The following is a 12,978-nucleotide window of genomic DNA, read 5'->3' as shown; positions in this document are numbered from 1 at the left end:
CCAACAGAAAAAGACACAGGAAGATGATCTTAAACCAAACTAATCTGGAATTAAGAGTAAAATAGACCGTAACTCCAGAGACTACGCACTGGAAATCGTTCTCAACATATTAATGACCAAACATCAAGAAATTCCCATACTCAGTTCTCTTGTATTTCATTTTTAACTGGGAAAAAAAAAAAATAAAAAAAAAAAAAAAAATCCCAGAAAACAAAACAAAAACACCCTTTCAAAAGCAGCCTAAGTTAAAATCTTGGTCAGGGAAAAACATTACTAGCTTCATGAAGTTAGGCGCAACAGGCCTGTGACATGCTCATTACCAAGTCAGACAAAATATATGCTAAAAATGGAAATTTGGCTCAGGTTCATACACACCAAAAAGCGTGTTTGCCTTGTCAAGTCTGACTCAGCAGACAGCTGCAAAAATTCTCTTTCTTGCAGTATGTATTACAGCATAAATTGTATTGTAAATTCCATAAATTTCATAAATTGTATTGTAATTTCACCTTCACATGCGACATTTAAGGTTCTCTTGCACATGAAAAAAAAAATCTGAGAAGGAAACAAGAATAAACCAAAAACTACAACTGCCTGAAGTATTCACTAGTTTCATGCATCTCCACCAGATTTTGTCATAAAGGAGTTAATTTTGCATTTGTTATTGTTTCTTTATTCTGGAGGTTACTTATCATCTGGGTATCACCTGGTAGAGCTAGAGGACAAATCAGTATCTCATAAAAAAGCTGGGGTACACAGAAGTGAATGAGGTGTTGTTTTGGTTCGATTTCACTTATTTAATATATAGAGGTAGAACTCTACTGACGTGCTACAACTTAACCTTAGATTTTCTTTCATTGGGGTTTCAAATGCAAAAGATGCAGCAGAACATGCAAGTTTTCTGTTAACACAGAGGACAGATAGCATAACTACATCAACTTTTACATTAGAAGAAAACAGTAAAGAAAAAGATCAAGAGAGATAAACAAGATAATCAAATTAAATCTTTTGCAGTCCCAGTTTTCCATCAAAAAACAGCTTTCTTTCCATATATATTTCTAATTCCATTATTTTTAGGGCATTTAAGTGTGAAAGCAAAACTCTGAAAAGAAAGTTGCTCACCTTATTTTTGACATGCTATTGTATTCTATAGCTGTGCAGCTTGTATGTCCATCGGTCATCTGTAAACGTAACATTCTGGGTGCAGCCTGAGATTCCTCATTATCCTTTGGTGCAGAAACATTGCGTATTTTCTGTATTTGCAGAACACATGGCCCTTCCAGCTACATGCGCAAAACAGAAAAGAAAAAATGTTAACACCGTGAAGCAAACACACTACAATATCAAGACATACTAACATGCCCCCAGGCAAAGTGAAGTGCAATTTTATCAGTCACTTACAATACCTATCATTCATACTTTATGTTGTAAAACATGACAAAAAATGGCTTTTTATGAGAAACAGCTGTAATATTTCATACATATCTGCAATATTAACTATGGAAAAGAACTTAATGAAAAATTTATGGGGAAGGCCCTTGAAAAACTAATGAGGTTTAATAAGGCCAAGTGCGGAGTGCTGGGCAATCCCAGGTATTTATACAAACTGGGGGAAGATCTCCTTGAGAGCAGCCCTCCAGAGAAAGATTTGGGGGTCCTGCTGGACAAGCAGCTGGACATGAGCCAACAGTGTGTGCTTGCAGCCCAGAAGGCCAACTGTGTTCTGGGCTGCATTAACAAAGGGGTGGTCAGCAGGGAGAGGGAGGTGATTGTCCCCCTCTACTCAGCTTTTGTGAGGCCCCATCTGGAGTACTGCGTCCAGGCCTGGGTTCCCCAGTACAGGAAGGACGTGGAGCTCTTGAAGTGGCCCAGAGGAGGGCCGCTAAGATGATCAGAGAGCTGGACCACCTCTCCTATGAAGAAAGGTTGAGGGAACTGGGATTGTTTAGCTTGGAGAAGGCTCCGAGGAGACCTCATTACAGCCTTCCAGTACTTGAAGAGAGCATATAAACAACAGTGGGAACGGCTGTTTACAAGGGTGGACAGTGACAGGACAAGGGGAATGGTTTTAAACAGAGACAGGGGAGGTTTATGTTAGATATTAGGAGGAAGTTTTTCACACAGAGGGTGGTGACACACTGGAACAGGTTGCCCAAGGAGGCTGTGGATGCCCCATCCCTGGAGGCACTCAAGGCCAGGCTGCAGGTGGCTCTGGCAGCCTGGTCTAGTGGTTGGCAACCCTGCACATGGCAGGGGGTTTGAAACTAGATGATCATTGTGGTCCTTTTCAACCCAGACCATTCTATGATTCTGTGATGAGAAGGGAGGAGAGAAAGGGATAATAAAATGAAAAGCAAAGCAAAGCAAAATAACAACAGTACACAAATGTTGTCACTTCTAAATAATATGGAGTTCAGCTAAGATCTCACACGCTGTACCACCAGTTTTCATAGACAAAGTGTTCTAAATTAAAAAACAACCAACTTTGAAGACTTACTGAAGTAGGACTACATTTCAAGTACAACCATTTTGTAAACACTAACTAGGAACACCTAATAACCTCAAGGGACGTGAGAGATTCTTGGTTACCTGAAAATGTAGTATATACTTCTATATATAACATAACTTACGTAACCAACAAAAAAAGGAAATAAAAAACTACTTTCTTGAATTTGGGTTACAGCTGAATAAATAGTCAAGATGTTTTTTTTCTATTTCTTCACTTTGTAAGGAAGTAGGGTCCACTCTGATTCCTCTGAGAAATAAAACTGAAAAAATCTGTTGCTTTACCACCCAAGAGACAGAAGAAAAGATGAAAAATGCACATTTCCTCAATTTCTTCCCTTTAAGAATGCAAAGACAAGGAAGGAAAGCTGAACTGGAATACTGTTAGAGCTTGAAATCATACAAACAGGAAAAAGAAAATTTCAGATCTGGATGCTTGCTTTTGTTTTTTAACAAACTGTTTGATAGACTCCTTAGAAATCCAGAGTGCAAAGAAATGAAGGCTAGGCTAACTATGAATATATATGCAAATAAATTCAGGTTTTCTTATCTACTGTGTCAGGCATGCATTACAATAAAGCACAGCTGCACATTTGTTGAGCTTAGACAATGATGTCTGCTTCTTCAACAAAGAAAATCATGTCATTACAAAAAAAAACAGGTGCAAAAGAAGAATAGAAGCATGTGGTTTTCTTAAATACATCCTATATTAATGACAAAACTATTTTTATGGACTTAAACAGGATTATAGAGCTTCCCCATTTCCCAGTCTCAATTCAGCTCAGTTGATATTTCAGTTCTCATATAATCTTACGAGATCATATAATGATGGCAGAAAATAAAGGCAGTCTTTCCGCAGAAAAAGAAACACCTTCACAAGACAGTAGGTGAATCTAGAATCATAGAATGGCTTGGGCTGCAAGGAAGCTCAAGCATCATCTACTACCAATCCCTCTGCAGAGAGGGTTGATGGTCATTAAATCCCATATTATATCACGTATCCCATGGCCTCATCCAGCCCAGCCCTGAACACCTGCAGGGAGGAATATTCCACAACTTCTATGTGCAGCCTGTTTCAGCACCTCAGAATCCTCTCAGTGAAACATTTACACCTGACATCTTACCTAGATCTGCCCTCTTTCAGTTTAAAACCATTCCCCCTTGTTCTATCGCTATCTACCCATGTAAAACACTGATTTACCTTCCTCTTAAAAGCTCTCTTTAAGCATTATGAGACCACAATGAGGTCTCCCCAGAGCCTTCTTCAGGCTGAACAAGCCCAGCTGCCTCAGGCTGTCTTTGTAGGACAGGTTCTCCCAGCCCTCTGATCATCAACCTATGCCAGGTCACCTTGTAGCCTACTTTAAAGAATCAGCATTACTCACCCTGTAAAAATCATTTTAACTTGACAAAGTTAAAATTACACAGAATGGGTATTTAATACTTAAAATTCCAAGTAGCTGGGTCTTGCTGATTATGCTAAAGAGTCTCACCAAACTCAATGAGAGCCAGATTCTGAAGGTACCATTTCGATATTCATTAACCCAACACTAAAACCTTCCTAGATCACTCTGCTGTGCTTGATCACAGCTCCTTCAAGCCACAGACTCTCTCTTATCTCTTAGCACTTCAGCTAACTTCTAATGTAGAAATGAAAAATATGCAATTCTCATAAAATAATTTTCTAAAATTCAGCAAACTAAACTGTACTACATGGAACATAAGAATGAAGGCATCACCTAAATAATGTAGGATTGAATACAAGAAAACATTCACTTTGAAAACATCTACTGACTGGACAAGTAACAAAGTACATATTAAGGCCAGAATGATGTGAAACACAGTTCAGATGTCCTTGTATTCAAGACAAGAGAAATAAGTATAAAAATAAATGAATTGCATATTTAATGCCAGACCACTGGGTGTATAAACAGCTTTCAATGGCTAAATCTAAAGGATGCAAATAAGTTAAGAGCACAAAACTTAAGTAAAATAAACTAGGGAATGAGGTCTGGCCTTACCATTATTAATCTCATCATGAATAATCTGCTTAGCTTTTCAAGATGAAAAATAGAATACCATCTCATACTACATATACAGTGTTGTACTATATAATGTCATTACAGTATTCATACTATATGTGAAAACTATTAGGTAAAACAGAACACAAACTTGAAACAGGAGAAAGAGACAAAGAAACACCTGGAAGTTTAGGTTTAATTAATTCTATTTGAAATTGAATTGCAAAAATTAGGCATGCACATTAACAGACATGATAATGAATTTCAAGAGTAAGCTACTGTTTTCTACAACAGACTGTATTAAAATCAAATACCAGTAATCCAGAATGTGCAAAAATGACAGGATCCCATTTCTTGGTGGTAGTTTCTTTTATTTTGGGTTCCTTTCTTTATTACAGCATATCAGCTTCCCTATTTCAGTGCATTACCCTTCTCATTGGTGTTACTGACTAACCTCAGTAATGGCTTTTTTTTTTTAATTCTATTAAGCAAAACATTCGTCAAAATCACACTCAGAAGTAAACTTCAGACCACCTTGCAACGCCTTCATCATTGTGTATTTATTTATTTAGAGAGACGTTTATCAAGCAAACCATGATTAGACAAAGCTTAGATTTCCTCAGCTTATATTCCACAGACACATGGTATGAAACATCAGCACATACCACTCCTTCCTATTTATCCATAAAACCCAGCAGTGTTAATTTAAGAACGCACATGACTCTTATACAAAAAAAAACAAAAACAAATAAACAGAGTAAGCAAATATCTACAGGGATAAAATGTACTCTAGTGTGGTAATTGAATTGAGTCCAGAAAGACTTTTCACTCACATACAGTTAGTTGAGAAGTTTCTTCAACATGACTAAGCACAAGGACCACAGATAATATTCAGGGGGGGGAAAAAAAAAAAAAAAAAAATCTACACAGACTGGAGGGGGCTACTTCATCAATAGCTGGAAACATTATGTGAAACAAACCAATAACGTCTCCAGCAAATCCTTAAAGTAAGTATATTTAATAGCAGTTGTCTGAAAAATCCTTACACTGGCCACAGGGCCAGTTAAAGTATTAATGCACATAAATAGCATGGAATTAATAGCTTGATCCCTTAGAAAAAAAAGAGATGTCCCAGATCAAGATAAGTACAACAACATCCAGTAGCACACAGAGTTGCCAAAGTATTGTGATTGTAGCAGAAAATAATATTTTAATAAATCAGTCCATTCTCATCCTGATGTTATAGGGGTAATATTCAAAACAATGTCTAATAGCTACCTAATGATTTATAACAATATGGCCACTAGATAGTATTCTAGTGTTTTCAAGACACTGCTTTCCTAGTGGCATTGCTTTGACACACTCAACATGATCTGAAAACAAAAACTCAACCTTTTAGAAAGGTTTAACCGATTACAGATAGCACTATATACTTTCTCCTCAAGAATACGAGTGGAAACTTGACTCTTTAAAGCTCTTGAAACAGGCATTAGGAGAGTTTGAGGACAAGAGCTTATCTAAAGCTGACAAACAGCTCTAAAATGACCATTATTCTGATCCATTAGCATTACCACATGCATTCACAGAAGTAAGCCTTGTCAAAATCATTCCCATTTAAAAAAAAAAAAGTCATGGAAAGGAACACGTAGAATAATTTTTACATACAGAGCTTCAAATAGCAGGACATCTGATATAGCATTGGGCAGTAAATGCAAGCATCTCCAGACTGGAACTCAATGGAGATCAGTTGTAACTAAAATAACAAATCCAATCATACCTTACAGTAAAAAAGGCTGCAGGAAAACAACAGACATCCACAAAGAGACAGCAGAAGGCAACTAAGCACTGTTAGTTATATTGATGTATTGACAGAAACTGGGAAGCATATGAGCAACTTCAAAGAATAATTAGAATAGGTGGCACATTATGTTTTAACTACTTAATATCAACTTATCAGTGCTCAGGATTTCACTGATCAGAGAAATGCTTTCTTTCTGAACGCTTTAAGAATTAATGCTTAAATTGTAATGGAACACAAATACTCAAAAGAAAATGAAGTAAATGTAGCATCATTGCTAGATTACACGTTCTAACTTTTTATAAGGCCTCCTTGCATCTTTATTCCACTTAATACTTCACAAACATTCATGGTATACGGTCACTTAGATGGAAATGTTCAGCTTTTCAAAATCCCATGCAAATATGGCCATCTTGTGGTTAGTGCTGGTAATATAGATTTTTTTTTAAAGCCATACAGAACAGATGTAAATGAGTGGTAAAATATTTTCATGTATTAACGACAATCACCTACGATGGTCAAGTATCCATACATTTTCTAAAAATATTTGCCTCTTGCATTTATACTACAAAACAAATTTACTTTCCAGATGGAAAATAGATTGCACATTGTTTAGATACAGATACATAATGCTGATAGAAGTTTTGGATCAGAGGAACAACTATTGCACGTAATTTTTGCTCCTTTCTGAAGCGTTTCTGAACCACAAATGGCTACTTCCTACCAACAAATTATATAAACAACTCACTCCTATCCCAATCAAGCCACCCCTGTACTATAAGGACATGACATAGTTGCCATTACTAAAACCTGGTAGGATGATTTGCATGACTGGAGTGCAGCAATCAACAACTACAAGCTGCTCAGAAGGGACAGGTAAGCAAGGAGGTAAGAAGGCATTGCCCTCTACATCGAGGAAGGAACAGAATGTGTATAGTTGTCCCTGAAGAATGGCCATGAGAAGTCGAAAGACTATGGGGTGAGAGTTAGTGAACAAGGCAACAAAGGAAGCCCTGTGGTTGCTGTCTACTACAGGCCACCTGATCAAGCATAGTCTCCGTTGAGGAAGCCTTTTTCCTCCAGCAGCAGGAGGCACCTCAAATGAATGATCTCATCTTCACCCCCCGACATCTGCTGGAAAAGTATCACGGTGAGCTGTAGGTTATCCAGAAGGCTCCTGAAATGCTTTGAGGGTAACTTCTTGAGCCAACAGGCAGCCTCACCAGGGGGGGGATACAATGCTGGACCTGTTGCTCACCAACACAAATGAACTGATTGGTAGCATCACAATGGGAGGCTGCCTGGGCTATAGTGATCATGTAATGTGGAATTCACATTCCTGAAAGATAAGAGTTAAATCAGAATGCCCAAATTTAGGAAAGCCAACTTTCAGCTCTTTAGGAAGACAGCAAAGCAACAAAATCTCTTGGGAATCTGTCCTCAATGACAAGGAAGCAGAGCAGAGCTGGCAGATCTTTAAGGAAGTTTTCCTTAGAGTACAAGAGATCTCCATCCCCAGATGTAGGAAGTCAGGAAAGAAAGGCAAAAGACCAGCATAGCTGAATGGGGAACTGCTGGTCAAACCAAAGAAGAATAAGAAAATACACAGGCAGTGGAAGCAGAGACCCTGTGAAGAGTATAGGGATACTGCTAGGCTGTGTAAGAATGGGGTCAGGAAGGAGAAGGCCCAGCTAGAACTGAACTTAGCAATGGATGCAAATAAGGACAAGAGAGGCTTTTATGGGTACATTACTCAGAGAAGGAAAGTCCAAGAGGGTACAGCCTCACTCATAAGAAATATGGGCAGGCTGGTAACAATAAACAGGAGAAAACTGAGGTACTTAACTTTTTTGCCTCAGTCTTCACTGGCAACTACTTTTCACACACCTTTCAAGTGGATGGGTTGGAAGGCAGGAACTGGGGGAGCACTGGTTCCTTGCATTGTAAATGAAGATCAGGTTGGAATTCACCTGAGGAATCCACAGTTATATGAATTGATGAGATGCATCCCAGAGTCCTGAGGAAAATGGCTGGTGTAATCACCAAGCTTCTCTCAAATTATATTTGAAAAGTCATGTCAGTCAGGCAAAGTACCTGGTGACTGAAAAAATACAGTGTAGCACCCATTGTTAAGAAGGGTAGAAAGAATGATCTGAGGAATGAGCAAGGTGGAACAGGCTGCCCAAAGGCTGTGGATGCCTCATTTTTGGAGCTGTTCAAGATCCGGTGCTTGACCTACTAGTTGGTGACTCAGCCTACAAGTGCTTTGGAAGTAGATGATCCTTGAGGTCCCTTCCAAACAAAGATACTCTGTGATTCGATGCTGTGTGAAGCTCACCTCTGCACTGGGGAAGGTCATGGAGCAGATCCTCCTAGAAGCTATGTTAAGACATATGGAGGAGAGGGAGATGTTACAAGATATATGTATATGCATGTATTCACCAAGGGCAAATCCTGCCTGACCAACCTTCTTGCTTTTTACGATAGCGTAACTGCGACTGAAGTCAAGGGAAGAGCCACTAATGTCATCTATCTGGATTCCAGTAGGGCTTCTGACATGGTTCCCCATAACATCCTTCTCTCCAAATTGGAATGATATGAATTCGGTTGGTGGACTGTTCAGTGGATGAGGAACTGGTTGCAAGATTGTACCCAGAGCATGGTGATCAATGGCTCAATGCCCAGATGGAGATTGGTGACAAGTGTAACCCTCAGGGGGTCAATACTGGGACTGATGCTCACAACACTGGGACTGAGGCAACATATTTTTTTGTCTTTCTCCTTTCCTGCAGCTTCTCAAAAATACTTGCCACTGTTGTTACGAATCAGCAATGGAAAAAAATAAAATAAAATAAAATAAGCTCTTTCCTACCGTTTTTATTTTCATTCTTTATTACTGAAATTGAAAGCCACGTACATAAGCACTGATCTCGCTCAATTACCTGAAGAACTGGAATACAGAAGTATCTTGACTCAAGCAAACTTCCTTTTTACAAGTTTGAAGTGGACTCCTATAGCATTCAATCCTGTTACCTAGTCCTCTATCAATGGACTTCTTAAAAAAATCTTAAAAAGTGCTAGAGGGAAAAGACAGAGGATACTATTGCTCTGGTACTTATCAAGTACTTGTCCTCAGTTTTTAACCAGATTTTATTTAACAGAAATACACAATCAATACTTACAACACCCTCAGCAATGCCTCAGAATACATCTTAATTCCATTTTCCTTTTCACAGGCAACATCACATTATTTAAATGGAACAACCTCTATAACGAAATTTCTCTTCTCTGCACCCCTCCTGAAGCGAGAGAGTTCCAAGTCTACAGCAGGGCTATCAGTCCCAAATACGCAACTTCATGTTTTATCCATGTACATTTTTAAGATCACCTAATTCTTTCTGTACTACTTACCAAGCTAATTTTGTATGGGAAATAACACCTTAATTTGGTACAACTCAAATTTTACTTACATATTTTAGCAATATTAGAAATGAGACACAATAGTAGTTCCAAAACTTGAAAGACTACTAATCCTCCTAGCCCTACCAGTTATCTGTCATTACATTCAACAGCACTTATTAATCATGTTCTTGTATACAAGTTCTTTGATTTGCCTCAGAGGTCTAGTAGTCATCCCTTGTTCACCTATCATTGCACAGAATTTCTTTGGATTAACTGCATTAAGCATTTTCTGATTTCCCATCTCAAGAAAACACCTAACTCCTGAATTAGACATTTAATCAACTTATCAAAAACAAAGCAGCAGATAAATCCTATTCCTTAATGAAGCAGCTTTCTTTTATTGTTTATTTTCCTCTTTTTTAATGTTGTTTTGTTTTAACTAAGACATCTTTCAAAATAATCCAACGACCAACTATTTGCTATCAAACCTCTTGTTTCACAGGCCAGGTTTCAGAATTCAGGATGCATAACTTCAAACTTCATTTGGCTGCACTGAATTTAAATACAGTAATCACAACTTTCATGTACACTTTCTTATCATGCCACAGATGTCAGATTATATACATATTGAGAATGGAGGAAAAATATCAAGTTAGGAACAAAAGCAGATAATCGTCTTTATTGTATTTATTATTATCAAACATTTCCCTTATAATGGGACAACTTTAGTTCTGAACATACATTGGACAACCATAAACTACAAGCCTGTTGATTCATAAATTAGTTGCCTATCCTCTAGCTCAAGTTAAGTTAACAGAAATCATGTTGTTCCTTATACTCATCTTCTAAAACACAGTGTTTCAAAAAAATCAACGTTTCCAAGCATAGTTCCCCCAACAATCTAAGTAAAAGTCATAATTTCCAGTGTGTTTGGCAACAATAGCACATTAATCCTGTCATCTAAATGCAGTGACTTGCTTTATACCTTTTCTAACTTGAAGCACCACAAAACAAAGGTTAAAAAATAAAAAACAAAACAAAAACAAGAAAAAACCCTTCATTTCCAGTATTTTCCATTTGTGCAACACTCAATTATTTTTTAGTCAAAACCGTAAATGAAAAAAGTCCATTCTAACACTTGAATTCTAAAGGAGTACCATTAGGCGAACAGACCATTTATCGATGCAGCATCCAACATATGGAGCTCTGGACAATATACGAAAGTAAGTGAACTTCAAAACTGTTTTGACTGGTCCAATTACTACAAGGCACCATATGCATTTTCTATCTTGAACAGCTACACTGAAGTAAATACACAAACTATTACAAAGCTTTTTTTTTTTTTTTCCTATTAGTAATCAATTGAATGGCACTGGTTTCTTGGAGCTTGTTTTCACATTTCTCCAAAATAATAATTAAAAAAAAAAAAAAAAAAAGACTTTAGCATAAGTGATGTTTTTATTACAGGGGAAAAAAATCTGTTTTCAATAGAACAGCAATAAATAAGACTACAGCTTGAATTCAGGTTCCCAATTTCCTAATATTTACAAGAAATAAAAATGACAACAATTTAGAACTTTAACCACCTTTGTAAGTTCTAATGTACTTTTTCATGTTCTGATTTGATTCATACTTCTGTTTTATGAACAACTGGTTAGCTGTCAAGCCAGATATACTCAAAATCCATGAAACTGTACAAACCCATCTTGATAAAATCAGATTAGTTTAGTACTATATGAAAAACGGAACAGTGAAGGTGACAACACTGAAACACAAAGTACACCAAAAAGAAGCCAGTGGACTGTTTAAAGCAAGTTGTTCCATAAGCTTATTGAAAATCGTCAGTGTTGCATATAAACTGTTACAATTTTCAGAATAACAAAACTGAAGAATCCACAGCAACCCACTGCAAAATGCATATTGAAGGAGAGTAGCACTTTCATGAGATCGTCAGAAATTACACTAGAATCTAGTTTACATATTTTCACTAGGTCATAGTTCATTTCCTCAGTGTACAATTCTACAAACTCTAACAATACTTTTGCATGTAAACACACAGAAAATTTTTCCTGTGAAAGGTTGACTGTTGTCTCAAAGCACTAACAGCTACAGCCTTCATGCACAATCCTTTTTTTCTGTATTTGTGGAGACAAGCAGCAAAACTAGTAACCTCCCTAGTTTCAGCTGAGAAACAATAAACATTTTGAAGACTAAGTAGATTCCAATATATAGTCAGTTCTGAGTAAATAAATGACAGTTACATTTTCAACCGTCCACTTGAATAATGTTAACAATGGAAGTACAGAAAACATCCTCTCTGAAGGAAATGAGCAAGTTACTAGATACATTCTCAACTGATGAATGAAAACTGAACTAGTACGTCTAAAGAAACTCCGTAGGACTGAAATAAACCCCTAAAAAAAAAAATAAAAGCAACACAACTATTATTAACTTACTTTGAACTGCAACCATATTTCAGAAGCAAAACAAAGCAAGGTAAGCATTATCACACACCCAACATAAATATTTTGAAAATCACATTTATCACTGAATGGCTTGGGTTGTAAAGGACCTTAGAGATCATCTAGTTCTGCTATGCAGAATACACCCTCGGTGAATCAGGTGGAAATGGTTAGAGAACCACTCCTCCATCTGGACCATCACAAGTGCATGGGACTAGATGGCTTTATGCTAGGGTACTGAGGGAGCTGCTTGGGGTGATTGCCGAGCCGCTCTCAGCCATCTACCAGGGCTCCTGGTTAACTGGAGAGGTCCCAGAGGATTGAAGACTTGCCAGTGTGACTCCCATCTACAAGAAGGGCCGTAAGGAGGATCTGGGGAACTACAAGCCTGTCAGCCTGACCTGCGTACCAGGGAAAGTTATGGAGCAAATCACTTTGGGAGAGATCACACGACATGTGTGGTGTCCAGGGGATCAGGCCCAGTCAGCACAGCTTTGTGAAAGGCAGGTCACGCTTGACCAAGCTCATCTCCTTCTATGACTGGGTGACCAGACTGGTAGACAAGAGAAAGGCAGTTGATGTAGTCTACCCAGACTTCAGCAAAGCATTTGACACGGTCTCTCACAGTATTCTCCTGGGGAAACTGGCTGCCCATGGCCTGGACAGGTCATACCCTTCTTTGGGTAAGGAACTGGCTAGAGGGCCGTGGCCAATGGGTAGTGGTTAATGGAGTTCAGTCCAGCTGGTGATCCGTTACAAGTGGTGTCTCCCTGGGGTCAGTACTGGGGCCCGT

The 12,978-nt window shown here is 38.1% G+C and overlaps 1 protein-coding gene across 3 annotated transcripts in view; it reads right to left on the bottom strand.

Moving 5' to 3' along the window:
• The window catches only part of TDRD3 (tudor domain containing 3), a gene marked incomplete at both ends in the record, with an annotated part of 94,834 nt that overhangs the window by 41,311 nt on the left and 40,545 nt on the right, over window positions 1–12,978 (bottom strand). For all 3 annotated transcript variants that reach the window (XM_079549790.1, XM_079549791.1, XM_079549792.1), the window contains one exon: window positions 1,120–1,280. In XM_079549790.1, coding sequence (XP_079405916.1) covers window positions 1,120–1,280 — 161 coding nt within the window. The remainder of the gene's footprint in view (window positions 1–1,119; window positions 1,281–12,978) is intronic.

Source organism: Tetrao urogallus, assembly GCF_951394365.1.
Source record: "Tetrao urogallus genome assembly, chromosome: 1".
Lineage (NCBI taxonomy): Eukaryota > Metazoa > Chordata > Aves > Galliformes > Phasianidae > Tetrao > Tetrao urogallus.
This window is presented reverse-complemented; position numbering and strand designations above follow the sequence as displayed.